Source organism: Symphalangus syndactylus, chromosome 20, assembly GCF_028878055.3.
Source record: "Symphalangus syndactylus isolate Jambi chromosome 20, NHGRI_mSymSyn1-v2.1_pri, whole genome shotgun sequence".
NCBI classification, from domain to species: Eukaryota; Metazoa; Chordata; class Mammalia; order Primates; family Hylobatidae; genus Symphalangus; species Symphalangus syndactylus.
In genome coordinates, this window is record NC_072442.2 from 63,615,054 (window position 1) to 63,641,514 (window position 26,461).

The 26,461-nt window shown below is 52.4% G+C and overlaps 1 protein-coding gene across 7 annotated transcripts; it reads right to left on the bottom strand.

Annotated features, from left to right (window-relative positions):
• Positions 1-10,273: 10,273 nt before the first annotated feature.
• On the bottom strand, positions 10,274-21,178 carry ARRB2 (arrestin beta 2). 7 transcript variants are annotated; one of them, XM_055257925.2, is made up of 15 exons: positions 20,922-21,178; positions 16,875-16,905; positions 15,757-15,817; positions 15,599-15,643; positions 15,182-15,378; positions 14,506-14,565; positions 14,030-14,097; positions 13,758-13,893; positions 13,437-13,521; positions 13,099-13,171; positions 12,362-12,499; positions 11,471-11,554; positions 11,298-11,377; positions 11,131-11,185; positions 10,274-10,825 (listed from the first exon to the last, which is right to left on the bottom strand). In XM_055257925.2, the coding sequence occupies exons 1-15, from the start codon at positions 20,942-20,944 to the stop codon at positions 10,732-10,734; spliced, it is 1,230 nt and encodes a 409-aa protein (XP_055113900.1). In that variant the 5' UTR covers positions 20,945-21,178; the 3' UTR covers positions 10,274-10,731. The 7 variants fall into 7 exon arrangements, with proteins under 7 accessions (XP_055113900.1, XP_055113899.1, XP_055113898.1 ...); XM_055257924.2 differs by having other exon boundaries at positions 11,131-11,221; positions 20,922-21,152; XM_055257923.2 differs by having other exon boundaries at positions 15,119-15,378; positions 20,922-21,152.
• Positions 21,179-26,461: the final 5,283 nt, after the last annotated feature.

The following is a 26,461-nucleotide window of genomic DNA, read 5'->3' on the forward strand; positions in this document are numbered from 1 at the left end:
GCCTGCGCAGAGGGCACCGTGTAGCGAGCACTACAATTCCCAGGATGCTCAGCGCAGCCTCGACTCCTCGGTCCGCTTGATGAACTACAACTCCCAGGGCCCGCTGCGCCTCAGCCACAGGACCACCCGTAGTCAGAGGCGACAGTGGAATATCCCCTGGCCCGAGGCCATTCAGAACTGTCCATCTTCTTGACACTGTCTGTGGCCTCTAGTTTATTCTACACAAGTTTATTTATTTATGAGACAGTCTTACTCTGTCGCCCAGGTTGGAGTGCAGTGGCAAGATCTCCCTGCCTGCAGCCACCACCTCCCAGGTTCAAGCGATTCTCCTGCTTCAGCTTCCCGAGTGCCTGGGATTATAGGCGCCCGCCACCATGCCCGGCTAATTTTTGTATTTTTAGTAGAACGGGGTTTCACCATGTTGGCCAGGCTGGTCTCGAACTCCTGACCTCAAGCGATCCACCCGCTTCGGCCTCCCAAAGTGCTGGGATTACAGGCGTGAGCTGAATCTTAAAGGTGAACTACGTGGATGAGAGCTTGTAGTGGAAAAGGGAGACGGCATAGGCAAGAGCATGGTGCTGTGACGGGCCCAGCGCGTGTGGAGTCAGCAAGGGATTCTGTCTGCCTGGAGTGAACGGAGTGTGGTGGGGGTTAGATATGACAATGGTGAGGCTGGAGAGAGGAGCGGAATCAGGAAAAGGCTTGCAAGCTAAGTACTTTGGACTTGAGTCTGAAGATATTTAAGCCTTTAAAGGGTTTTTAAGAAGTGTGTTATGACCAGAATTACCTTTTTTGGAAAGATCGCTTGTAACAGTTTATAGTAGATTATCAAGAATGAAACTAGTTTGCCCGAGGTTAGCAAATGAAGGTTAGACTCAGTTAAACTGAATGGTCTAGCCTGGGAAACATAGTGAGATACTGTCTTTATAAAAAAATTTGGGGGCTGGGCATGGTGGCTTACTCCTGTAATTTCAGCTCTTTGGGAGGCTGAGGTGGGAGGATCACTTGAACTAAGGACTTTGAGACCGGCCTCGGCAATATAGTGAGGCCTCGGCAATATAGTGAGACCCCGTCTCCTATATTTAAAAAATAAAGGCTGGGTGTGGTGGCTCACACCTGTAATCCCAGCACTTTGGAGGCTGAAGCGGGTGGATCACCTGAGGTCAGGAGTTCAAGACCAGCCTGACCAACATGGAGAAACCCCATCTCTACTAAAAATACAGAATTAGCTGGGCATGGTGGCGCATGCCTGTAATCCCAGCTACCCAGGAGACTAAGGCAGGAGAATCACTTGAACCTGGGAGGCGGAGGTTGCAGTGAGCTGAGATTGCACCATTGCACTCCAGCCTGGGCTACAAGAGTGAAACTCCGTCTCAAATAAATAAATAAATATAAAGTATAAATAAAAATATTTAAAAATTAAAAAAAAAATAGCCAGGCTTGGTGGCTGATGCCTGTATTCCCAGCTTCTTGGGAGGCTGAGATAGGAGGATTTCTTGAGCCTGAGAGGTCGAGGCTGCAGTGAGCCATGGATTGTGCCACTGCACTCCAGGCTGGGTGACAGAATGAGACCCTGTCTCAAAAAACAAAAAACTTGATGGATCTGGCATTTGACTTAATCCTTCCCTAAATGCTAATAAAATAACAATAAAGTTGCTTTTTAAAAAAAATTTTATTTTTTGAGCAAGGTCTCACTCTGCTGCCCAGGCTGGAATGCAGTGGCTCAATCATGGCTCACTGCAAACTTAAACTCCCAGGCTCAAGTGATCCTCCCACTTCAGCCTTCTGAATAGTTAGGACCATAGATGTGTGCTACCACATCTGGCTAATTTTTAATTTTTTTTTGTAGAGACAGGGTCTCATTGTGTTGCCTATGCTGGTCTTGAACTCCTGGACTCAAAGGATCCTCCTGCCTTGGCCTCCCAAAGTGCCAGGATTTCAGGTGTGAGCTTACTGTGCCTGGCCTAAAGTTGCTTTAAAAAGGAGTCGAAGGGAGAGGAGTTAATAGCAAAACTCTAGACAGATGCTGGAAAACAGACTCATTTTGCAGTGAGGTGGTAACTAAGCCAGCAGCAAAGAAAGCTTACAAGCAACCTGATTTACCATGAAATTAGTAGCATCGTTTACAGCTGGGGTGAAAGTGGTACTAAAATTAGGAGGATTATTTGAAGTTAGACCTCCAGATCTCTTTATTGACTCTATATATCTTGGCAACTGATCTCCCCCAACCAATCAGAATACGGGAGGTTTCTTTGTTGGAAATAGAAAACAGGTCTTTAGCGTAGAGAGCACCTGAGTACAGTTGAGGGCAAGGGCACTGCATTGAAAACAGAGATTAGGCCGGGCGCGGTGGCTCACACTTGTAATCCGAGCACTTCGGGAGGCCGAGGTGGGTGGATCACCTGAGATCAGAAGTTCGAGACCAGTCTGGGTAACATGGTGAAACCCCATCTCTACTAAAAATACAAAAAATGAGCCAGGCGTGGTGGCGGGTGCCTGTAATCCCAGCTACTTGGGAGGCTAAGGAGGTTGCAGTGAGCCTAGGTTGTGCCACTGCACTCCAGCCTGGGCGACAGAGCGAGACTCAGTCTCCAAAAAAGAAAACAGAGATTAAGTGAAAGTTTAGGGCCAGGTGAGTTGGCTCGCCTGTAATTCTAGCACTTTTGGAGGCCAAGGCAGGAGGATCACTTGAGCCCACGAGTTTGAGACCAGCCTGGGCAACATAGTGGGACCCTAACTCTACAAAAAATACAAAAATAGTCCCAGCTACTTGGAGGGGGCTGAGGTGGGAGGATTGCTTGAACCTGGGAGTTCAGACTGCAGTGAGTCCTGATCACACCACTGCTCTCCAGCCTGGGTGACAGAGCGAGACCCTGTAATCAAAAAAAACCACAAAAAACAGTTTATATAGTGAGTGGTAGTTTCCAGAACTCCAGCAACAAGGCTTATACTTTCCAGGTGAGAGACTGGAAGACTCTTATCTGGAGAATTTGATAAGTGAGAAAAGACCTCAGGATATGAATGTCAGGGGTTCTCCAACCAGTCAGTTGGCCAGATCACCTCATAGTGAAACTCACAGTTGGCAAGTCCCAACTGTGTACATGGAAATTCTAGTCAACTTCTTAGCACCTCACTCTTTTTTTTTTTTTTTTTTTTTTAATTTCTTGAGACAGGGCCTCTCTCTGTCACCCAGGCTGGAGTGCAGTGGCACAATCATAGTTCATTGTAGTCCTGAACTCCTGGGCTCAAGTGATCTTCCTGTCTCAGCCTCCTGAGTAGCTGGGACTACAGATGTGAGCCACCATGTCACGCTAAGCACCCTCTCTTAAATGTGAGCAGAAAGCAAAAATTTCGGCCGGGCGCGGTGGCTCACGCTTGTAATCCCAGCACTTTGGGAGGCCGAGGCGGGCGGATCACGAGGTCAGGAGATCGAGACCACGGTGAAACCCCGTCTCTACTAAAAATACAAAAAAAAAATTAGCCGGGCGTGGTGGCGGGCGCCTGTAGTCCCAGCTACTCGGAGAGGCTGAGGCAGGAGAATGGCGTGAACCCGGGAGGCGGAGCTTGCAGTGAGCCGAGATCGCGCCACTGCACTTCAGCCTGGGTGACAGAGCGAGACTCCGTCTCAAAAAAAAAAAAAAAAAAAAAAAAAAAAAAAAAAAAAAAAATTTCTAGGTATGTAAACAATTTTCTAACATGAAAGACAGAAACCAAAATAAAAAGGGGGAGGTGGGGACAACTGTTGAAGCTCTTAGGTAAGAGATAGTATAAAATATGATTGAATCTGAAAAAGCATCCTTGGCTGGGTGTGGTGGCTTATGCCTGTAATCCCAGCACTTTTGGAGACCGAGGCGGGGGGTGGGGGGGATCACTTGAGGTCAGGAGTTCGAGGCCAGGGTCGGTATAGAGCTTTTCATTCCTGAGTCAGGCTCTCAAGGTAATTGGCAGAGAGCAATGCCCACATTTTATTGAAAGTAGATGTTGTTGCTATTGTTTATGTGTCCAATACAGTTGGTCCTGAGGGAATTTAAATGATGGTGCTACATTTCTTGATCCCTTCCTTCACAAACATTATTTTCGGAAGACTGGAAGGTATCAGTGACACTGCAATTCAGAGCAGTACTCCATCTCGAAAACAAAAACAAACAAACAAACAAAAACCCCCTTGAAAAATCAAACCATGAGGGAAGTAATGAAAAAAAAATCTATCACACGAGCCAGGTGTGGTGGCTCATGTCTGTAATCCCAGCACTTTGGGAGGCCGGGGCTGGCAGATCACCTGAGGTGGAGAGTTGGAGACCATCTTGGCCAACATGGTGAAACCCATCTCTACTAAAAATACAAAAATTAGCTGGGCGTGGTGGCACGTGTCTGTAGTCCCAGCTACTCAGGAGGCTGAGGCAGGAGAATCACTTGAACCTGGGAGGCGGAGGTTGCAGTGAGCCGAGATTGCGCCATTGCACTCCAGCATGGGCGACAGAGCGTGACCCTCTCTCAAAACAAAAAACAAAAACAAAAATCATGAAGTTGCCAAATAAGCATGTTTAGAGATAGGGAGGTAAATGCCAAAATAAACATCTAAAGGTGGTGAAAGTAGGCCGGGTGTAGCCTGAGCAACGTGAGGATACCCCATCTCTACAAAAAATAAAAAAACTGGCCGGGTGCGGTGGCTCACACCTGTAATCCCAGCACTTTGGGAGGCCAAGGTGGGTGGATCACCTGAGGTCAGGAGTTCAAGACCAACCTGGCCAACATGGTGAAACCCTGTCTCTACTAAAAATATAAAAACTAGCTGGTCATGGTGGTGGACACCTGTAATCCCAGCTACTCGGGAGGCTAAGGCAGGATAATTGCTTGAACTCAGGAGACGGAGATTGCAGTGAGCCGACACAGTGCCACTGCACTCCAGCCTTGGTGACAGAGTGTGAGACTCTGTCTCAAAATAAATACATAAATAAATAAAATTAATAAAATAATAAAAAAAATTAAAAAAAACTAGCTGGGCATGGTGGCTGGCACCTGTAGTCCCAGTTACTTGGGAGGCTGAGGTGGCAGGATCTCTTCAGCCTGGGGCATCGAGGAGGGTGCAGTAAGCCGTGATCATGCCAAGGGTGACAGAGCAAGACCCTGTCTCAAAAAAAAAAGGTGGTGAAAGTAGTTGCCTCCGAGGAGGAGGAAATTAGAGTGGGAAGGGTCTGCTTTTTATTGTAATAGGTCTTGTAGTACTATCTGATTCTTTATGTGTATATATAACTTTGAAAACAGAAAGTAAAGAAAGAATGAAGAGTAAGAGAGGGCTGGGTGCGGTAGCTCACGCCTGTAATCCCAGCACTTTGGGAGGCTGAGGCGGGAAGATCATGAGGTCAGGAGTTCGAGACCAGCCTGGCCAACATGGTGAAACCCCGTCTCTACTAAAAATACAAAAATTAGCTGGGTATGGTGGTGGGTGTCTGTAATCCAAGCTACTCAGGAGGCTGAGGCTGGAGAATCACTTGAACCCGGGAGGCGGAGGTTATAGTGAGCCGAGATCTCGCCATTGCACTCCAGCCTGGGTGACAAGAGCGAAACTCTGTTTCAAAAAACAAAACAAAACAAAAGAAGAGAGGAAATAAATAAGAGACATAAGTGTAGAGGGGAGTGTTTTGTTTGGTTTCTCCTTCCCTTCTTCCTCTTTTTTTTCTTCCTCCCTCCTCTTTCCTTAAATGGAATAGACTTATGTGGGCTTATTTACCATGGAGGAAGAGCCATAGACACAGGTAAGAGAGGGGTGTGGTTTGGTGAATCAAGGTCTCAGTGGAGGTGGGAGGGCAGCGATCTGAGCACAGGTGGAGGGATTAGCTTTGAACTGGAGAAGGCATCTTAACCTTGGTTCTGTAGGAGGATTGGTGTAGATGTCACTGTTTGTCAGTAGGAGGTGGGAAGTTGAAATTATTCATCCTTCATTGCCTAATCTCTGTGAAAAACAGAAGTCACTTTGAGCATGAGGAAGGTAGAAAATTAGTGCGTAGGTAGCCAGGCGCGGTGGCTCACGCCTGTAATCCTACCACTTTGGGAGGCTGAGGCGGGCAGATCACCTGAGGTCAGGAGTTTGAGACCAGCCTGGCCAATATGGTGAAACCTCGTCTCTACTAAAAATACAAAAATTAGCCAGGCATGGTGGCGGGCGCCTGTAATCCCAGCTACTTGGGAGGCCGAGGTGGGAGAATCGCTTGAACCGGGGAGGCAGAGATTGCCGTGAGCGGAGATCGTGCCATTGCACTCCAGCCTGGACAACAAGAGTGAAACTCCACCTTAAAAAAAAAAAAAAGAATTAGTGCATAGAATGGGAGCAGGAGAGGGAGGTAACCAGGGACATGGAGAGAGACAAAAGCTTATCGGGTGTTGGGGGCCCACCTTGGGTTAGAGACCATATATTTTTAGCAGCCCCAGATTCGTATCTAGTGTCCGGTACCTAGAATGTGTTCAAAAAAGTTTGTTGGCCGGGCGCGGTGGCTGACGCCTGTAATCCCAGCACTTTGGGAGGCTGAGGCAGGTGGATCACATGAGGCCAGGAGTTCGAGACCAGCCTGGCCAACATGGTGAAACCCCCATCTCTACTAAAAAATACAAAAATTAGCCAGGCGGGGTGGCAGGCGCCTGTAATCCCAGCTACTTGGGAGGCCGAGGTGGGAGAATCGCTTGAATCCGGCAGGCGGAGGTTGTGGTGAGTCAAGATTGGGCCACTGCATTTTAGCATGGGTGACACAGCGAGAACTCTGTCTCAAAAAAAAAAATTTGTTGAATGAACAAGCAAGTGGTTGTATGAGCACCAACTCCTGTGTTCAGAGCAGAGAAGGGAGATAGTTGGATGGATCCAGGCTGTGGATTGAGAACAGGATTGTGAACGGAGGTCGAGTGTGCTGATGAGATAGGGGTTGATATGATGACCTTGAAGTATAGGCTGGAAAGAAAAGGAAGTGTCAAGTAGTGAGAAGGCAGAAGGGCCAAAAGCTTTGTGACAAAAAACCCAATAAACTGTTTTTTGTTGTTGTTTTTTTTGTTTTTGTTTTTTTTTTTTTTTTTTTTTTTTTGAGACGGAGTCTCGCTCTGTCGCCCAGGCTGGAGTGCAGTGGCACCATCTCGGCTCACTGCAAGCTCTGCCTCCCAGGTTCACGCCATTCTCCTGCCTCAGCCTCCTGAGTAGCTGGCACTACAGGTGCCCGCCACCACGCCCGGCTAATTTTTTTTTTTTTTTGTATTTTTAGTAGAGACAGGGTTTCACTGTGTTAGCAGGATGGTCTCGATCTCCTGACCTTGTGATCCACCTGCCTCGGCCTCCCAAAGTGCTGGGATTACAGGCGTGAGCCACTGCGCCTGGCCATAAGCTGTTTTTTTTTTTTTTTAATTTTTTTTTTGTGGCTATTATAACTGACTACATGAAAATAAATAAAAAATTTTCCTAGTGTATGAACCTAAAAAGCAAAAAGAATTTTTTTTTTGAGATGGAGTTTTGTTCTTGTTGCCCAGGGTGGAGTGCAGTGGCACAATTTCAGCTCACTGCAACCTCCACCTCCAGGGTTCAAGTGATTCTCCTGCCTTAGCCTCCCGAGTAGCTGGGATTACTGGTGCCCGCCACCATGCTCAGCTAATTTTTTGTATTTTTAGTAGAGACAGGGTTTCACTACGTTGGCCAGGCTGGTCTCGAACTCGACCTCAGGCGATCCACCCGCCTCGGCCTCCCAAAGTGCTGGGATTACAAATTACAGGTGTGAGCCACTGTGCCCGCCCTTAAGAAAGACAATTTTAAAAAATTTATGTTATTAAAAATACAGGAAGCCAAATGTTTGGAAGTAGACGGAGGTGATGGTTGTACAACATTGTGAATATACTAAATGCCATTGAATTAGACTATTTATTTATTTATTGAGACAGAGTTTTGCTCTTGTCACCCAGGCTGGAGTGCAATGGAGAGATCTTGGCTCTATAAAAATACAAAAATTAGCCGGGCATGGTGGCACGTGCCTGTAATCCCAGCTACTCAGAAGGCTGAGGCGGGAGAACGGCTTGAACCCCGGAGGCGGAGGTTGCAGTGAGCTGAGATCGCGCCATTGCCCTCCAGCCTGGGTGACAAAATGAGACTCCATCTCAAAAAAAGATAATAATAAATAAATAAATTAAATAAATAAAAAGGGCAGTTTCTCAAAGTGTGTACTAATTAAAAATCCGGATTTTTGGATTCTTTTTGGTACCTTGTGACTCAGAATCTGGAAAGGTGGAGCCCGACTCTGGATTTTTACCATGGCACCCCGAGGGTTTTGATTCTCCTGAAAAAAATCTGAGATTGGCCAGGCGCGGTGGCTCACGCCTGTAATCCCAGCACTTTGGGGGGCCAAGGTGGGTGGATCAGGAGGTCAAGGGTTCGAGACCAACCTGGCCAATATGGTGAAACCTTGTCTTTACTAAAAATACAAAAATTAGCCGGGCATGGTGGCGCGTGCCTGTAGTCCCAGTTACTTGGGAAGCTGAGGCAGAATAATTGCTTGAACCCTGGAGGCAAAGGTTGCAGTGAGCCAAGATTGCGCCACTGCATTCCAGCCTGGGCGACAAAGCAAGACTCCATCTGAAAAAAAAAAAAAAATTGAGATCCCTGGGCTTAGAGGTCAAGGAGCAGGTGCACAGGAGTCGGAGGGATGCTGGAGATGGTATTAGAGGGGATGGTTCTTCCGCATGAGAAAGTCCAGTGTCTGCAGGGGAGGCTGCCGCTGTGGCAGGGTAAGCAAGGTCACAGGCCTTTCGGCAGCACTTAAAGCTTGTGGGTAAATGGCGATTTAACTAGAAGTCACGAGCCATAACATAGACTAAAGGCCTGTGCGAGCCGCCCCCATCTGGCTCAGCAGCCAGAAGGAACTACTTTGCCTCTGGCTGTCTCTGGCCCAGTCTCTCTGGCCTCTTTAGGTCCCAGATGTGCTGTTTCCTCCTGCCTTCACATGACACTGCCATTGCCCAGAATGCTCATCCCTGCACGGTCCCCGAACTCCCCTCATCTTTCACTTCTCTGCTTAAAGGTCACTTTCTCAGGGAAATCTTCCCCACACTCAGCCTAGCTCAGAACTCCCTGTCACGCATTCTCCTTGCTCCGGTGCTTCTCCTCTGAAGCATAGATATTGTAGTTAAATAACTAGGGAGGCCGGGCGCGGTGGCTCATGCCTGTAATCCCAGCACTTTGGTAGGCGGAGGCGGGTGGACCACTTGAAGTGAGGAGTTTGAGAACAGCCTGACCAACATGGCGAAACCCTGTCTCTACTAAAAATACAAAAATTAGCTGGGAGTCGTGGCGGGAGCCTGTAATCCCAGCTACTCGGGAGGCTGAGGCAGGAGAATCGCTTGAACCTGGGAGGCGGAGGTTACAGTGAGCCGAGATGGCGCCACTGCACTCCAGCCTGGGCGGCAGAGCGAGACTCCGTCTCAAAAAAAAAAAAAAAAAAGGGAATGAATTAATGTTTTTTTTTTTGTTGTTGTTCTACTGCTATACTATGCCTGGTACATTGTAGGGACTCAAATCAAGATTGTTTGTGGAATGAAGGGGCTTTAGGAGAAAGGTTGGGCTTCAGGAGTGGAAGCGGATGATGGAGGTGAGGAATGTGCGTGGAGTGATGCTGACTCCCTCCAGCCCAGCCTGGGGCTTCGGTCAAGCCTCAGGGAGTCCCTGATGAACATCCCATGAGCAGCACTAGGATGTGGTCCCTAGGACAAGGGCCCACGGCAGCATGACGTTCTTGCTGCCCAAGCCTCAGCTTCTGTGTTAGAATGTAGGTACCAGACTCCACAGAGACGTCCTGTGGCTTGTCTGGTGAGGCCTGAGGTTGTGGCCCCACCGAGCCACAGGAGCAGACTGCTTGAGCAACCGTAAGGAGCAGTGGAAATGAACACAACTCGGTCACAACAGGTCACAGGTGGTCATGCGCGTCAGCCGCAACAGGGAAGAGCCTGCCCTGCCTAGCTCCTGTGAGCGTCTGTCTGCAGGCAAGTTAGTTTAGTTATTATGACCTCTATAAATGACTAAGTTTACTTTGTGGCCTTATCAAGCCTCACCCTCGAGTTTGGACTAAGTCAAGTTTTGATGTTTACCTTGGAACACGGCCACAGCACAGTCATCCAATAAACATTTACTGATAGCCTCTGTGTCAGGTGCCTTTTGGGTGCAGAAGAGAGACTGGGTCCTCCCCCACAAGCTAACAGAATCATGGATAAGCACACTATACACTCCCTAAACACTACAGAGAAAACACACTCATGCTTAGTAAAAGATTTATTTTCTTATTTATGCTCAGAAACAAAGAAACGGCCTTGTCCCCGAAGGGTCTCCTCTTGAAGGAATGGGGACAGAGAGAGTGGTAATGGGAGGTGTTGGTGTGAGGTTGAGAGTGGGAGTTTTATCTCCCCCTTTCCCTCCTGTCACTCTTCTTTTCACTGTCCCCTTCCAGAAAATTTAGGTATGAACACAGCTTGCCACCCACTGCGGGGCTGGAGAAGCAGAGCTGCAGTCAAGAAATTAATGCCCACATTCAGCAAGAGAGGGTCCAGTGCGTATCTTGGGGGGTTGGGGGAGGGAGAGTGAAGGGATTGGATGAAGCAGCTTCCAGGTGAGGGGAAGGGAAGAGCGGCTGGGACAGTTCCCCAGTGACAGTGGGGATCTCGATCCTGCCCTCACCTCTCCCAACCCCATCCCCTCCCTTCTTCCTGCCCCGCTTCCTAGCAGAGTTGATCATCATAGTCATCATCCTTCATCCCCTTCAGCCGAAGCCGGGCAAAGTCCTCAAACACAATGTCATCATCTGTGGCATAGCTTGGTGGTGGGAAAGAGGGCTGTGAGGTGAGGGCTTCCGACTCTTTTCCCAGCCTCCCACTCCCTGCCCTCCCCGAAGCTAGGCCTCTGGGACAGAGGCATTCGAACAGCAGTGGGACCAGAGGTGTTTACAGGAAAGGACAAAGAAAACGCAGCAAGAGGCAGCCTCACAAGGCTAAGGCATCTTGATTTGATGCTACAATCCCCTTCTCCCCCCAGAAAGCAAGGAAGAGGTATGAGGGCAGATTTGAATGTTACAGGAATCTTTGTCCCAAGGGGGTCAAGTAGGGGAATGAGTTTCTTACTTGGTATCAAATTCAATGAGGTTGGTGTCCACAGGGACGTCTGTCTCTGGAGCGGCTGGGGGGACGGGAAGAGGGGGTGTGGGGGTGGGTGCTTGAAGGGCCAGTTTTCCTCCACTGGCCCTGCTTCAGGTCCTCCCTCTGAGGGCTGGGGTGGGTAGTGTGCTCACCTGACTGGGGTCTGGGGAGGGGGATGTGGTCGTGGGGCTTGGGGTGCATAAGAACAAAAGGCAGCTCCACAGAGACATCCCTGGGGAAGGGGAGAGGCACCGTGAAGAGGACGACGACACGGGACTAGGGAGAGCCAGTGTGACCCCCACCAGGGCTCCCCCATGGCACTCACCCGCCTCGAGACACCACCAGCTTCACCTTGACCCTGTAGGACACCAGGATTCCCAGCACCTCCTTGTTGGCACCCTCCTTCACGCTGCAATTGAGGGTGGTGGAGTCAGACCAGGGCCTATCACCCTGTCACCTGGCCCACCGTGGGGTTCCCACGGGGACTCTGGGCAGGACCACAAACTCACACAGGCCCCCGGGGCCCCAGCAGCCCAGGCTGTGTGGTTATGGTACGGTGCGCACTGCAGTCCCTGCTCAGAGCCTCCTGTGGCTGCGCTCCAGTAACGGCTGATGCCCTTCTCCGCTAACAGCCCTGCACCGTCCGGCTCTCCATTAGCCCCTGACTTCACCTCCTCCTCCTCTCCTGGTACTTTGTTCTCGCTAAGTTGCCCTCCGGGCCTGCTGTGTGTGGCTGTGCAGTGAGAACCCTGAACAAAGGCACAGGGAGAGATGAAATCCAGCCCTTTGTGAAGCTGAGGACCTTCAGGGCTGCTGCTGCCCGAGGGCACGATGGCACCTCCCCATTCCTCCAACACCCCAGGCTGCCCCACCTCTGGGTCTTTGTTTTCTCTCTGCCCAGAACCCTCCTCTCCTGCTCGCCCACGTTGCTTACTTCCGCTGGGTCCTTACTCCGAATTCACCTTCGCACCTCACTGTCCCCCATCTCTCCTTCTCTGCCTGGCTTTTTCTCCTTCGTACTCGTCACTAAACCTGCTATACAGTGACCACTGATTGGATTTGTCTCTCTTCCCTCCCCTAGAATGTAAGAGTTCTTTTTGTCTCTTCTGTTCACTGATACATCCCTGGCACCTAGGATAGAGCCTGGCACATAGTTAGCACTGAACCGACGTCTGGCCCCTGGCCTGCAGGGGACCCGCCCCAGCCCCACCCTCACATGGTGCTGGAAGCCAGGTTGGTGTCCTCGTGCTTGAGTTTCCCATCCAGGGCGAGACCCCGCTTCTCCCGGTTGTCGCTGAGCAGCGGGGTTATGGTGTACACCTTACAGAACGTGGAGCTGGGAGATACCTGGTCACTGGGGGTGGGGACAAGAGAACAAGACGCTTGGGGACACTGGGCTGGGCAAGGGGTGGCCTATCACCTCCAAGCAGCATCTCCCCCTCACTGGTCCCTTGTTTCTTTGGGCACAGGTCACAAGGGAGTAGGTTTTGGCTCAAAGTGCTCAAGAAAATTAACAGCCCAGAGCCTGGCTGTGGAGGGAATACCCTTTTAAGTGAAGATGGTGGCCAGTCACGGCGGCTCACGCCTGTAATCCCAGCACTTTGAGAGGCAGCGGCAGGTGGGTCATTTGAGGTCAGGGGTTCGCAACTAGCCTGGCCAACATGGTGAAACCTCGTCTCTATTAAAAATAAGCCAGGTATGGTGGTGCATGCCTGTAGTCCCAGCTACTTGGGAGGCTGAGGCAGGAGAATCGCTTGAACCCAGGAGGTGGAGGTTGCAGTGAGCAGAGGCGGCCCCACTGCACTCCAGGCTGGGCAACAAGAGCAAAAACTCCATCTCAAAAAAAAAAAAAAAAGTGGAGATGGTTCAGGAAGAATTCTTCCTCCACCCTCACATTCTCCTGATCCTGCTCTTCTCCCCTAGATTGGGACCTGGGTCTCTCCCGATACTCACTCTTGTTCAAGTTGCGCCACAGGACACTTGTACTGGGCGGTGCTGAAGAGGCAGATGTCGGCGTACTGTCTCACTGTGGGGTGGGACGGGGTCAGGCAGCTCTGGATGGAGCACAAGCCACCACCACACCACAACTCCAGACCCCGTGGCGTGGCCCCCCATGCTGCCCCCTGAAGCAGTAAACACCGAGGTTCCCTGTATCATTCTGGAACAACCTAAGTTTTTTGAGCCCTGGTGGGTCTCCCGCACTGGGAAATGGCCTGGGCTGAGGTCACACCAGGGGCCACCTGTGCAGTAACGCCCTCCCCAAAGATGCCCTTCCAAACCCCACCTCCTACCAGAGACTTTGATCTTCTTGACGGTCTTGGTGGAGTTGTTGGTGACGTGGACATTTACATTGAGGGGCTCCCCATGGTAGTACAGCTTTAGGGGGAGGGGGTCATGTGAATTGGATCTGGTTTTCACTGTTCCCATCATCAGTGTGTCCCCAAACACAGACACATTGTTCTGGCCCCCTCCCCTCAAACCCAAGCCCACGGCAACTCTCCACACCCAGCCAAGGCAACCTCCTTTACAAATGTCATCTTGACGTGTGGCTTCGCCCCTCCCCCAGGGCCTAAACTGCACCGTGGCATCCGCATCACCCTCTCACACCCCACCTCCTTGTCCAGGGAAGCCTCGAGGTGCAGGGACCGGTCAGACATGAGGAAGTGGCGTGTGGTTTCGGCTGAAGGCTGGGGGCCGGGTTTCTCTGGAGCGAACTGCACCTTTCGGATCACCAGCCGCACAGAGTTCCTGGGATGGGGATGAGGGCAGGATGGGTCGGTCCTCAGACACCCCAACCCCTACTCCTCCCCCGCATGGGGCCTGGGCTCCTGGAAGTGGGGAGGAAAGCCTCCTCTTACACCACAGAGGAGGTCGCTTCCCTTACCTTTTGTGGCTTTTCTCTTCTAGTGATTTAGCACAGAAGGCTCGAATCTCAAAGTCTACGCCGCAGGCCTCGGGAGGGGGAGAAAAGGCCACATCTTACCGAAGGCTCCCGCCACCATCACTCCCCTTTCTTCCTCCCCCTTCCCTCCTCTCGGGCAGGGACTCTTGCCCCATTGTGGTCTCACGACCCTGGGGACTAAGTCTTCTTCCTCTCCAAAGCCCAGAACCTGGCAGAGGCTTGGCCATGGTAGTGCAAGGGGAGCCCCCATCCCCAGATCCACGCGGGGCCGGAGAACAGGAGGCAGTGTCACGCATGCACAATGACCACCATATACATCCCACTTCCACGGGGGACACTGGCCTACCCTCGGCCCCACCCTGGCATCTCGACAGTTCACCCTGTGGCCCAGCTGTGCCTCCAGGCTCCTGCTGGCCCCTGTCCTGCCCTAGGAGCCCTCAGAGCTGTTCCTCCCATACCTTCCCTGTATCCTCTGGGCCTGGCTGCAGCGTGACAGAGCATGGAAGATTCTGGGGTATCTGTGGCGGAGGAAAGAGAAGACTTCAGTTCTTCCAGAAAGCCCCCAGATCTTCCTCCAGATCTCAACCTAAGAGGCTGGAGAGGCTGGGTGTGGTGGCTCACGTCTGTAATCCCAACACTTTGGAAGGCCGAGGTGGGCGGATCACCTGAGGTCAGGGGTTCCAGACCAGCCTGACCAACGTGGCAAAACTCCATCACTACTAAAAATACACAATTAGTCGTGTGTGGTGGTGCATGCCTGTAATCCCAGCTACTCGGGAGGCTGAGGCATGAGAATCACTTGAACCTGGGAGGCGGGGGTTGCAGTGAACCAAGATTGTGCCACTGCACTCCAGCCTGGGCGACAGAGCGAGACTTTGTCTCAGCCAAAAAAAAAAAAAAAAAAAAGGCTGGAGAAAGGACTCCTGGGGATGAGAAAGGAAGAAGGAAGGGGCTCCAGAGAGGAGGCAGATAATCAAGGGCTTCCTGAATGCACTGGGACCCTGAAGGGAAGTGGATCTAGGGTCCCTGCCTCACTGTTTCTTCCAGATCTGCCCATAGCAGATGCCTCACCCCCACCCCAGACACAGTCCCAGCCCCCGCCTTCTGGCCCTCGGAGGGCAGGGGCATCCTCACTGTGAAGAAGAAGGGGTGGGCATGCTGGCCCAGCTTCCTCAGCAGCCGGTCCTGCAGGCGGGTGGGGGGCCGGGGCGGGTTGGGCACTGGGGGGAAGGCCTGGTAGGTGGCAATGAACAGGTCTTTGCGGAAGGACAAGCCCAGCACATCCAGGTCTTCACGGCCATAGCGGAAGGCGCAGGTGAGGGTCACAAACACTGGCAAGGGAGGGTAAGATGAGTGGTCAGGAGCCCCACTTCCCCAGTCCCCCGGCACCTAGCAGCCGCTGCTCCTCCCTCAGCAGCATAAGACTTGCCTGAACCCTACTCCTGGCTTCCACCTCCAGCCTCCATCTCTCTGGGGCGCCCTTCCAAGGCCAGCCCATTTCACTTCCCTAGCCCCCACTTTCCCTGGGCCCCCTGGACTTGGGGCCAGTACCTTTGCGGTCCTTCAGGTAGTCAGGGTCCACAAGCACCACGCCATCTAGGAGGGGGACACACCAGCTCACTTCCTGAAAGGGCCGCTCCCCCCTTTCCTGGGCCCGGGAACTTCTTTCCCTCTTGGGGAACGAGCTGTCCCTTTCTGGGAAAACTTACCTACAGGGTCCACTTTGTCCAGGTGATCTACGAAGTCCCGCTTGCCCAAGTACACGGTGAGCTGAGGATGTCAAGGGGTCACAAGGGAGATTGGGGAGGATGGTGACAGGGCATCGGAGCCCTCAAAACTGGCTGCCCTGCCCGGGGATCTCCAGGCTGGGCTATCAGGAAGGAGTTTCTCCAGGTTTCCTCCCAGTAGTGTTGGAAAGTGAGGGTGCTGGCGTTTCTCAGACTAGTGGAGCTTTAGGCTTTTGAGCTGCTCCCTTATCTCTGCACACCTCTGCCCACCAGCCCAGTGTGTGTGTGTGTGTGTGTGTGTGCGTGTGTGTGTGTCCTCAGCCAACCAGTCAGGTGTGTGTGTGTGAACATGTATGTGCATGTGTGTCCGTGTGTGTGTGTCCTCAGGGAGGACTCAGCCCAACCAGCCAGGTGTGTGTGTGTGTGTGTCTGTGTGTGTGTGTGTCTGTGTGTGTGTGTGTGTCTGTGTGTGTGTCTGTGTGTGTGTGTGTGTGTGTCTGTGTGTGTGTGTGTCTGTGTGTGTGTCTGTGTGTGTGTGTGTTTGGATCCTCAGGGAGGACTCAGCCCAACCAGCCAGGTGTGTGTGTGTGTGTGTGTGTCTGTGTGTGTGTGTATCTGTGTGTGTGTGTGTGTCTGTGTGTGTGTGTGTGTGTGTGTGTGTGTGTGTGTGTGTTTGGATCCTCAGGGAGAACTCAGCCCAACCAGCCAGCTAGAGAGCAGCTGCCACCCTCACTAGGTCCCCTCAAGGGGCTCTAGGATAAATAGGCCATAGCCCGGGGGCTGTTAACTTTTCCCAGCCCCACGCACCTTGGGTTGGCCCCTAGGAGGGCTACAGGCACATGGCTTGCTTCTGGCCTCCTCCTCTGTGGTCTTGCTTGGGGACCCAAGCCTGCCCCACCCAGCCCCGTGGCTGGCTCAGGCTGAGCAGCCTCTGCGGCAAGGGGCTTCAGGAGGGAAGGAAGTCGGCACTTAGCTGTCACAGGAAGTGGGGAGCTAGGGGTTGGGGATCATCTTTGGGCAGGTTGGGGATCGTCTAGGGGAAGGCTGGGCTTTGTTGGGGCCCAGGGAGGGTCAAAAGGGTAAGTGCTGTGGAGACTCACCTTGCAGTTAGGGCTTGACTTCTTGAAGACCCTAACAAAACAGAAAGGGAAACCCCACTGCCTCCCTCAGACTCAGCAGGGACCCCACACCAGGACCCTCTCCCTCCCAGGCCTGAGAGGCAGAGCTCACCCAGGCCTCCTGTCTGAGGCTGCGGGGCTTTGCCCAGCTCTGCCCCTTTCCCCTTCTTCCCGGAAGGCCCTTCCTATTTCTAACGTGGTGGCAAGGGGAAATGCCCCTTGTCTTGTCCACCCTCCTTCGTCCCCTTCCGTCCCTAGTAATGGCCACTGGTTGCCCTAGGAACCACCCAGGCTCTTCCCAGAGGACCTGAATGGGCAGGTAGCCGCAGTGTCTGGGTAAGACCTAACCATCTTTCCATCTGGTCTACAGCTCTGACAGCTGGAGCATATAGGAGAGCAATGACCCTGGCCTTTGGCCCTCAGATAGTTTCTACCACAGGCCCTACCCCAGTTCGACTCTACTCACCTCCAACTGTCCCCAACTCCGACCTCAACAGCTTAAAAGCCTATTTGTCTTTTAAGGCCCAGCCTTTAGGAAGCTGACCCAGCCCAGACCCTGGTCACTCCTTGTTTTGGGTTCCTGTCACACCTTGTTTATGTTTTACTTGTGGTGTGGTAGCACACAAGGACAGTTAGCTCCCTCCCTCCTCAGACTGTGAGCCTCAGAGGCCTTATTCATTTAGGCATCTCCAGCACAATGCCAGCCATATTATGAAAATGATAATGCTGCTAACATTTCAGAGTGACTACTCCATGCCCAGCACTGTTCCAAGTGTTTCAAATGTGTCATCTCTTGTAATACTCTGTTTTTTGAGATGGAGTCTCACTCTGTCGCCCAGGCTGGAGTGCAGTGGTGCGATCTCAGCTCACTGCAACCTCCGCCTCCCAGGTTTAAGCGATTCTCCTGCTTCAGCCTCTCGAGTAGCTGGGATTACAGGCGTGAGCCACCATGCCTGGCTATGTTTTGTATTTTTTTTTTTTTGGAGACGGAGTCTCACTCTATCACCAAGGCTGGAGTGCAATGGCGTGCTGTCAGCTCACTGCAACCTCCACCTCCTGGGTTCAAGCAATTCTCGTGCCTCGGCCTCCTGAGTAGCTGGGATTAGAGGTGCCCACCATCATGCCTGGCTAATTTTTTTTTTGAGACGGAGTCTCACTCTGTCATCCAGGCTGGAGTGCAGTGGTGCGATCTTGGCTCACTGTGAACTCTGCCTCGTGGGTTCATGCCATTCTCCTGCCTCAGCCTCCCGAGTAGCTGGGACTACAGGCACCCGCCACCATGCCCGGCTAGTTTTTTGTATTTCTAGTAGAGATGGCGTTTCACCGTGTTAGTCAGGATGGTCTCGATATCCTGACCTCATGATCCACCTGTCTCAGCCTCCCAAAGTGCTGGGATTACAGGTGTGAGCCACCACGCCCGGCCGCTAATTTTTATATTTTTAGTATAGATGGGGTTTCCCCATGTTGGCCAGGCTGATCTCAAACTCCTGACCTCAAGTAATCTGCCCACCTCAGCCTCCCAAAGGGCTGGGATTACAGGCTTGAGCCACTGTGTCTGGCCTGTATTTTGTATTTTTTTAGTAGAGACGAGGTTTCCCCATGTTAGCCAGGCTGATCTCCAACTCCTGACCTCAGGTGATCCACCCGCCTCAGCCTCCCCAAATGCTGGGATTACAGGTGTGAGCCACCGTGCCTGGCCTTAGGTTGCAGTGAGCCGAGATTGAGCCACTGCACTCCAGCCTGGGTGACAGAGCAAGACTCTGTCCCAAATAAATAAATAAATAAATAAATAAATAAATAAAATAAATAAAATAAAACCACCCAGTGATGGAGGTCCTAATATCTCTATTTTACAGGTGAGGAAACTGAGGCAGAGAGAGGTCAAGTGTTTTAAGGTCACAGAGACAGTAAATGGTGGGAATTAATAGAAACCAAGGCAGTCTGGCTCCGAGTCCGTTCTCTCAATCAATATTACACTATCTGTCTCTGCAGTTGGCATAAATAGTTTGTTGAATTGAAGGTTATTCGCTTTCCAGTTGCTGAAACAATTTAAACCTGGACTCCACCCATTGCTGGGAGGGTAAGGAAGTGTTTGGCAACCCCAGTGATCTGGCCAATTGTGGGCCTGTTCTTTGAAGCACCACCTTACTCCTTCCAATCCACTCTGCCTCAGCAGTGATCCCTGGAAAGGATCCTCAGATAGATAGCAGAACGTGAAATCCTGCCAACTAGCCCATCCCTCCTCCAACTCCACCACCCCATTCCCAGAGGACCCCAATGGGTAGGTTACCGCAGTGTCTGGGTAAGACCTAACCATCTTTCCATCTGGTCTCCAGCTCTGACAGCTGGAGCATATAGGAGAGCAATGACCCTGGCCTTTGGCCCTAAATGGTTTCTACCATAGGCCCAGTTTCTGCTACAACTTCACTTGCCCCTTCTTCCCAGAAAGCCAAGCTGTCCAAAGGTTGTAAGGCAAAGGGTATGGAGGCCCCCAGGTATTCCTAACCAATAAAAGAGAATACACATGGATATGGTGGCCGCTAGAATAAACACCCTATCTGTCGTCCCGTCCCAACTTGGGGGCTGAGTGCCATGGCATCATCCAGACTCTCCCTCCCCTTTGCTTCTGGTTTTCCTCTGTCCTCCCATTAGGAGCCCTGGCACAGGGCTGTGACAGCCACAATCAGTGGGCCAACTGGAGTGTGGTTCTGGGGCAATTGCCCTGGAGCAGCTGCAAGGCACCTGCCCTTTGGATCCTAACCCAGCCACCTCCTGCCAGGCTGGGGAGGAGCAGCGTCCATATACTAGGCTGGCCAAGGAGGCAGAGTGTGGGGATGACGAGGGAGGTGCCCAGTGGGAGCAGAGGTAGCTGAAGCAGATGTCCTTTCACACTTCCTGCTATTCTCTCCATTTCCTGTGGCCCAGAATTTGATGGGGGTGAGGGAAATTGTGCCAAGTTAGCAGTCCCCTTTGGTCCATCTGTCCCACTCCCTGAACCACATAACGGAAATCAGGGGCCTCCCACAAGTCAGCAACTTCCCCTTTCTCTGGGATGTTTAAACCCTGATCCAGGACACCGATCATCTCTCTGATGATCTCTTTCTGATGCTCATCTACTTGATGCTCAGAAACCCGGGTTCTCATACCCTATAGGTTGGAAGTGGGGTTGATATGATGTTTTGCAGAGCAAGCTAGAGCTCAGGACCAATTCCCTATTCCTGATACCCTCTGGGTTGAGACCTACAGCCCCAACCTTTTCGTCTTTTGCTCCTGCTCCCCTGGGACGCAGGCATTCACCCCTTGCCCCTTGGGGGTGTTGAGTCACAACAGGAAGTGGATTTTGCTAGAGACCAAAAAAGAGAACTCAGGGTATCAGTGGAAGGAAAGAGCCTCGATTGCACAGAAAACATCCGGGGAGTGGACGCGCGCCCAAGGTGAATACTGCCTCCCCCACCCCCAGGGAGAGGGATACGATCTAGCTTCAGGGAGGGTCGCCACGCACTCGGCTCCCCCAAGATGAAGCTGTTGCTCCTGGCAACCCAAGGGAAGGTAGAAGTTTGGGTGAGGAGCCACCCGGCCCTCGGGACAGGTGTGGGCAGCGCGACTACCTGGGGGATATTGGACAGGAGGCTTTCCATTGGCTTGGCGCGAGTCTGGAGTGGATCCCCCCCTCCCGGCATCCAGCCTCCCCGTACACGACCCCTTGGGGCCAGCCACCTGCTCCTCCTTCCTCCGTCCCTGCATCGCAGCCTGCACGGGAGAGCCCAGTAGTCTGGCCCCACTTCCCTGCGAGAACCCCGACACCGGTTTTTCTGATCCCCCTCAGGCCTCGTTTTCTGCAGGGGCCCGGACATTTCCCCCCCACCCTCATTATCCTCGAGGACCTGCGCGTGCGGCCCCGGATGGCTGTCCCTAGGGACCCAGGCGTCCGGCCCCCAGATACTCTCCGCTGCGCCCTCGTCTGGGACCGTCCCAGCCCCCGCCCCGAGCCGCCGCCCATGCCCCGCCGCGTGGCCCCACCTCCCTTACCTGGTCCCGGGTTTCTCCCCCATGGTGCGCGCGCCCGCCGCCCGCTCGGTTCGCGGCTTGCTCGCAGCCTCCTCGCCCGCTGCCAAGATCCCTGCTCCTCCCCGCGCCAATGCGCACGCGCGCCCTCCGCGCTCTCGCCTCTTCCCCCTCCCTCCCGGCCCCGATCTGGTCTTGGGGAACAGGGGCCAGATGCGTCAGCCGGATCGCGCGCGCCGCGGCGCTGCCCGCCCTCTCCTAGCAGACACACGGGGCCATTGGCTCCGCCCCCAGCCCTTCGCGCTCCATCCCAGCTGGGTAGCCCTCCCCCGCGCGCGGGGCCCGCTCCCGCTCCTCCCGCCCATCTCCCCGCCCCGCTGCAACCCCTTGAAACCGATTGGACCCCCCTAAACCAAGGCGCCCGCCTTCCAGGGGATCTAAGTCTTTCGATTGGCCCTCGGCATCCAGAACCTGCAGGGGTCTCCTCCCCTTTGTTTGCTTTCTCAGTGGCGGTGGGGGCGACCGGGCTGTTGGGGGCGGTGGAATGAGCTGAAGCGCCGTCTGGGAAGGAGGATGGTGGGGGGGAACACGTGGGTGAGCGGTTCAATTGCGTGATGCTTGCTTCAGTGCTCGCCGTTCACCTGCTCCACTCGGAGCGTGCCGCCTTCTGTGGCCAGCCCTCCCGCTTCTTCACTGCAGCGTGTCAGCTCCTCCTGGTGTTACATTTGATCTTCGCAGGGTTCCCTTTTCCAATGTCTCTGACTATCCATCTCCTTCACCCACCCATCCCAGCTAACATCCACTCACTCACCCGCTCCCACCCATCGGTCCAACTATCTACCCATCCATCCGTGCCTATGTTATGCTATTCACTATGCCAATCGATGGGGACACATATGAATTACCATGGCCCCTGCCTTCCTAGAATAGTTGAGGAGACACATACACGGGTATTACCCAGGAATGCTATTACAGAGGTCTGAGTCAGAAGACACAGCCGCTAACAGCGCTTGGCCCAGGCGGGGGTGGAGGGAGTGCCGGCTGTCCAGAGCGGGGAACAGATGAGGACAGTCTTTCTGAAGGATGCGCAGAGTTTTTTTTTTCTTTTTTTTTTTTTGAGAAAGAGTCTCACTCTGTCGCTGAGGCTGGAGTGCAGTGGTGAGAGGTGACAGCGTGCTGGCAGCCCTCACAGTCCTCGCTTGCTCTTGGCGCCTCCTTGGCCTTGGCGCCCACTCTGGCCGTGCTTGCGGAGCCCTTCAGCCTGCCGCTGCACTGTGGGAGGCCCTTTCTGGGCTGGCCAAGGCCGGAGCCGGTTCCCTCAGCTTGCGGGGAGGTGTGGAGGGAGAGGCGCGGGCGGGAACCGGGGCTGCGCGCAGTGCTTGCGGGCCAGCGCGAGTTCCAGGTGGGCTTGGGTTCGGCAGGCCCCGTACTCGGAGTGGCCGGCCAGCCCGGGGCAATGAGGGGCTTAGCACCTGGGCCATCAGCTGCTGAATTTCTCAGCAGGCCTTAGCTGCCTTCTGGAGGGGCAGGGCTTAGGAGTTGCAGCCCGCCATGCCTGAGCCTCCCCCGCCCCGTGGGCTCCTGTGTGGCCCGAGCCTCCCTGCTCCATGGCACCCAGTCCCATCGACCACCCAAGGGCTGAGGAGTGCGGGCGCACAGCGAGGGACTGGCAGGCAGCTCCACCTGAGGCCCCCATGTGGGATCCACTGGGTGAAGCCAGCTGGGCTCCTGAGTCTGGTGGGGACTTGGAGAACCTTTACGTCTAGCTAAGGGATTGTAAATACACCAATCGGCATTCTGTTTCTAGCTCAAGGTTTGTAAACACACCAATCAGCACCCTGTGTCTAGCTCAGGGTTTGTGAATGCACCAATTGACACTCTGTATCTAGCTACTCTGGTGGGGACTTGGAGAACCTTTGTGTCTATACTCTGTATCTAGCTAATCTAGTGGGGACTGTGGAGAACTTTTCTGTCTAGCTCAGGGATTGTAAACGCACCAATCAGCACCCTGTCAAAACGGACCAATCAGCTCTCTGTAAAATGGACCAATCGGCTCTCTGTAAAACGGACCAATCAGCAGGATGTGGGTGGGGCCAGATAAGAGAATAAAAGCAGGCTGCCTGAACTCTACTGGCAACCCGGTCGGGTCCTCTTCTAGATCGTTTTTGTGACAAATGTTGCTGTTGTTCACTCTTTGGGTCCACACTGCCTTTATGAGCTGTAACATTCACTGTGAAGGTCTACAGGTTCACTCCTGACGCCAGCAAGACCTTGAACCCACCAGCAAGAATGAACAACTCCAGATGTGCTGCCTTAAAAGCTGTAACACTCACCGTGAAGGTCTGCAGCTTCACTCCTGAGCTAGCAAGACCACCAACCCACCAGAAGGAAGAAACTCCGGACATGCCTCCTTTAAAAGCTGCCTCACGGGGAGTGAGGGTCCACGGCTTCATTCTTGAAGTCCTGAGCTAGCAAGACCACCAACCCACCAGAAGGAAGAAACTCCAGACATGCCTCCTTTAAGAACATGCCTCACGGGGAGTGAGGGTCCACGGTTTCATTCTTGAAGTCAGTGAGACCAAGAACCCCACCAGTTCCGGACACGGTGGACCTGTGTCTGCTTGCTGCAACTTCCGTCTCCTGGGTTCAAGCAGTTCTGCCTCAGCCTCTCAGGTAGCTGGGATTACAGGCATCCACTACCCCGCTCGGCTAGTTTTTATATATATGTTTTTTTAGTAGAGATGGGGTTTCACCATGTTGGCCAGGCTGGTCTTGAACTCCTGACCTCAGATGATCTGCCTGCTTGGGCCTCCCAAAGTGCCGGGATTACAGGCGTGAGCCACTGCGCCCAGCCTTTTTTTCTTTTTTTTGAGATGGAGTCTCACTCTGTCACCCTGGCTGGAGTGCAGTGGTGTGATCTCAGCTCACCGCAACCTCTGCCTCCTGGGTTCAAGCAATTCTCTGCCTCAGCCTTGCGAGAAGCTGGGATTACAAGCATCTGCAATGCATGGCTACTTTTCATATTTTTAATAGAAATGGGGTTTCACCATGTTGGCCAAGCTGGTCTCGAATGCCTGACCTTGTGTTCCACGTGCCTCAGCCTCCCAAAGTGCTGGGATTACAGGTGTGAGCCACTGCGCCCGGCCAGGCAGACGTTGAGAAAGGGCATTTCAAAGAGAAAGAAGGCACATCCTGTTGCGTAGTGTTGGTGGGGAAGCCTGGAACAAGCTGTGGAAGATTTTGTATAGCAGATGGAGTGAGATTGAGGGCCCCACAGAAGGACACGTGGAACCAATAGTGGTTTTTAAAGCAGAGGGGGTTGGGCGCGGTGGCTCAGGCCTGTAATCTCAGTACTTTGGGAGGCCGAGTGGGGCGGATCACCTGAGGTCAGGAGTTCCAGACCAGTCTGGCCAACATGGTGAAATTTAACCTATAATCCCAGCTACTCGTGAGGCTGAGGCAGGAGAATTGCTTGAACCTGGGAGACAGGTTGCAGTGAGCTGAGATCATGCTGTTACACTCCAGCCTGAGTGACAATAGGGAAACTTCGTCTCAAAAACAAAGGGGCCGGGCGTGGTGGCTCACGCCTGTAATCTCAGCACTTTGGGAGGCCGAGGCGGGCGGATTACGAGGTCAGGAGATCGAGATCATCCTGGCTAACATGGTGAAACCCTGTCTCTATTAAAAAAATACAAAAAATTAGCCGGGCATGGTGGCAGGTGCCTGTAGTCCCAGCTACTTGGGATGCTGAGGCAGGAGAACGGCCTGAACCTCGGAGGCAGAGCTTGCAGTGAGCCGAGATCGTGCCACTGCACTCCAGCCTGGGTGACGGTGTGAAACTCCGTCTCGAGGAAGAAAAAAAGAAAAAAACAAAACAAAAAACCTCCAAAACCCCAAAAATGAGCCAAGTATAGTGGCTAGTGCCTAGAGTCCCAGGTACTAGGGAGGCTGAGGTGGGAGGATTGCTTCAGCTGGGAGGTCAAGGCTGCAGTGAGCTGTGATCATGCCACTGCACTCCAGCGTGGGGAAATATTTTTTCAGCACCTTTTATGTACCAGGCACTGTTCTAGGTGATGGGAATAGCATAGTGTAGGAGACAAGAGCCCTTTCATGGAGTTTGTATTTTAGAAAAGAGATAGTTAATAAATAACAAAGCAAATTTCTGGTAATGACATGAATTATAAGCAGGCAAATGTGATGGAGGCTGATGGGGGTTGGAGTGGGAGCTACCTAGAAAGAAGTCCTCTCAGGATGGCAAGATGGTGTCAGTTACACAGAATCAGAGGACAGTTTCTCCAGCAGAATCAGCAACATGCGCAAAGGTTCGGATGTGGGAATGGGCTTTGCTGGAGAATAGAAAGAAGGCTAGTGTGGCTCAAAAGTAGGAAGAGAGAAGGAAAGTGGTACTTGTATGTGTTGAGGTCAGGGAGGTGGGTATGTGTCAGATTGGGTGGATTCTTGTAGGCCTCAGTGAGGAGATGGGATTTCATTCTCATCACATTTGGAAGCCACAGAGAGGTTTAAGGAGTGACAAGAACTGGTTTACATTTGAAAAGACCACTTTGGTTGCTGTGTGAAGGGACTGCAAGTGTGCCAAAAGGGAAGCAGAGAGCAAAGAAGGCTTTGTAGGAGGCTATTGTAAGAGACTAGGTGAGAGTGAATGGTAATTTGGACCCGAGCAGCAGTGGAGATGGAGAAAAATTAACGCTATTGGGTTAATGTATTTTGGAGGCAGAATGCCAGGACTTGAAGGATTGGATAGGAGGCAATAAGAGGAAAAATGGGCTAGGCAGGGTGGCTCACATCTGTAATCCCAGGACTTTGGGAGCCTGATGCCGGCGGATCACTTAAGGTCAGGAGTTTGAGACCAGCCTGGCCAACATGGTGAAGCCCCGTCTCTACTAAAAATACAAAAATTAGCCGGGCATGGTGGCAGGTGCCTGTACTTCCAGCTACTTGGGAGGCTGAGGCAGGAGAATCATTTGAACTTGGGAGGCGGAGGTTGCAGTGAGTCGAGATCACGCCATTGCACTGTAGCCTGGGTGATAGAGACTCCTCCAAAAAAAAAAAAAAAAAATTGATGACTTGGATTTGAATCTAACAATCACAAAAGTACACAAACATAGCGGTATTAGCGTGTTCACTACAGTGTTTGCATTAGCAAAAAGCTGGAGCAGCCTTTAAGTATTAATTCAGCAATAGAATTATTAAATCAGGGCGCACCCATTTCATTCATACCACACAGTTTAAAAAACAGCATAAAGAAGGCCATGCGTGAAAAAAAGTCACACGCAGACCCCAATCTTGTAAAATATTCATTTATGTGCTTGTGCATAGACTAATATTAGGAAAGTATACACGCTGCTGGGGCAGGGCTTTGCGGGGAGGGGCAGTTTTTCTTCTTACTTTATGTCCTTCTATATTGTTTGAATTGGCTTTTGCAAGGCGCACATCTTGTATCATTTCTGAAGTTGCAAATGTAGTTAAAAATGTCTGTGATTTCAGGTTACCTAGATAGTTATTGATTCCTTCTCTTTCCCTGCCGCCGCCAAGTTGCGCAGAGG

What these genes read in the sequence shown, in the direction of transcription:
- ARRB2 (XM_055257923.2), bottom strand. Translation starts at nt 20,944, where the DNA reads ATGGGGGAGAAACCCGGGACCAG. An exon ending in AGTCAAGCCCTAACTGCAAG is followed by an intron (nt 15,818 to 16,874) that starts GTGAGTCTCCAC and finishes TGACATCCTCAG; the next exon opens with CTCACCGTGTACTTGGGCAA. An exon ending in CTCATTGAATTTGATACCAA is followed by an intron (nt 10,826 to 11,130) that starts GTAAGAAACTCA and finishes CCCACCACCAAG; the next exon opens with CTATGCCACAGATGATGACA.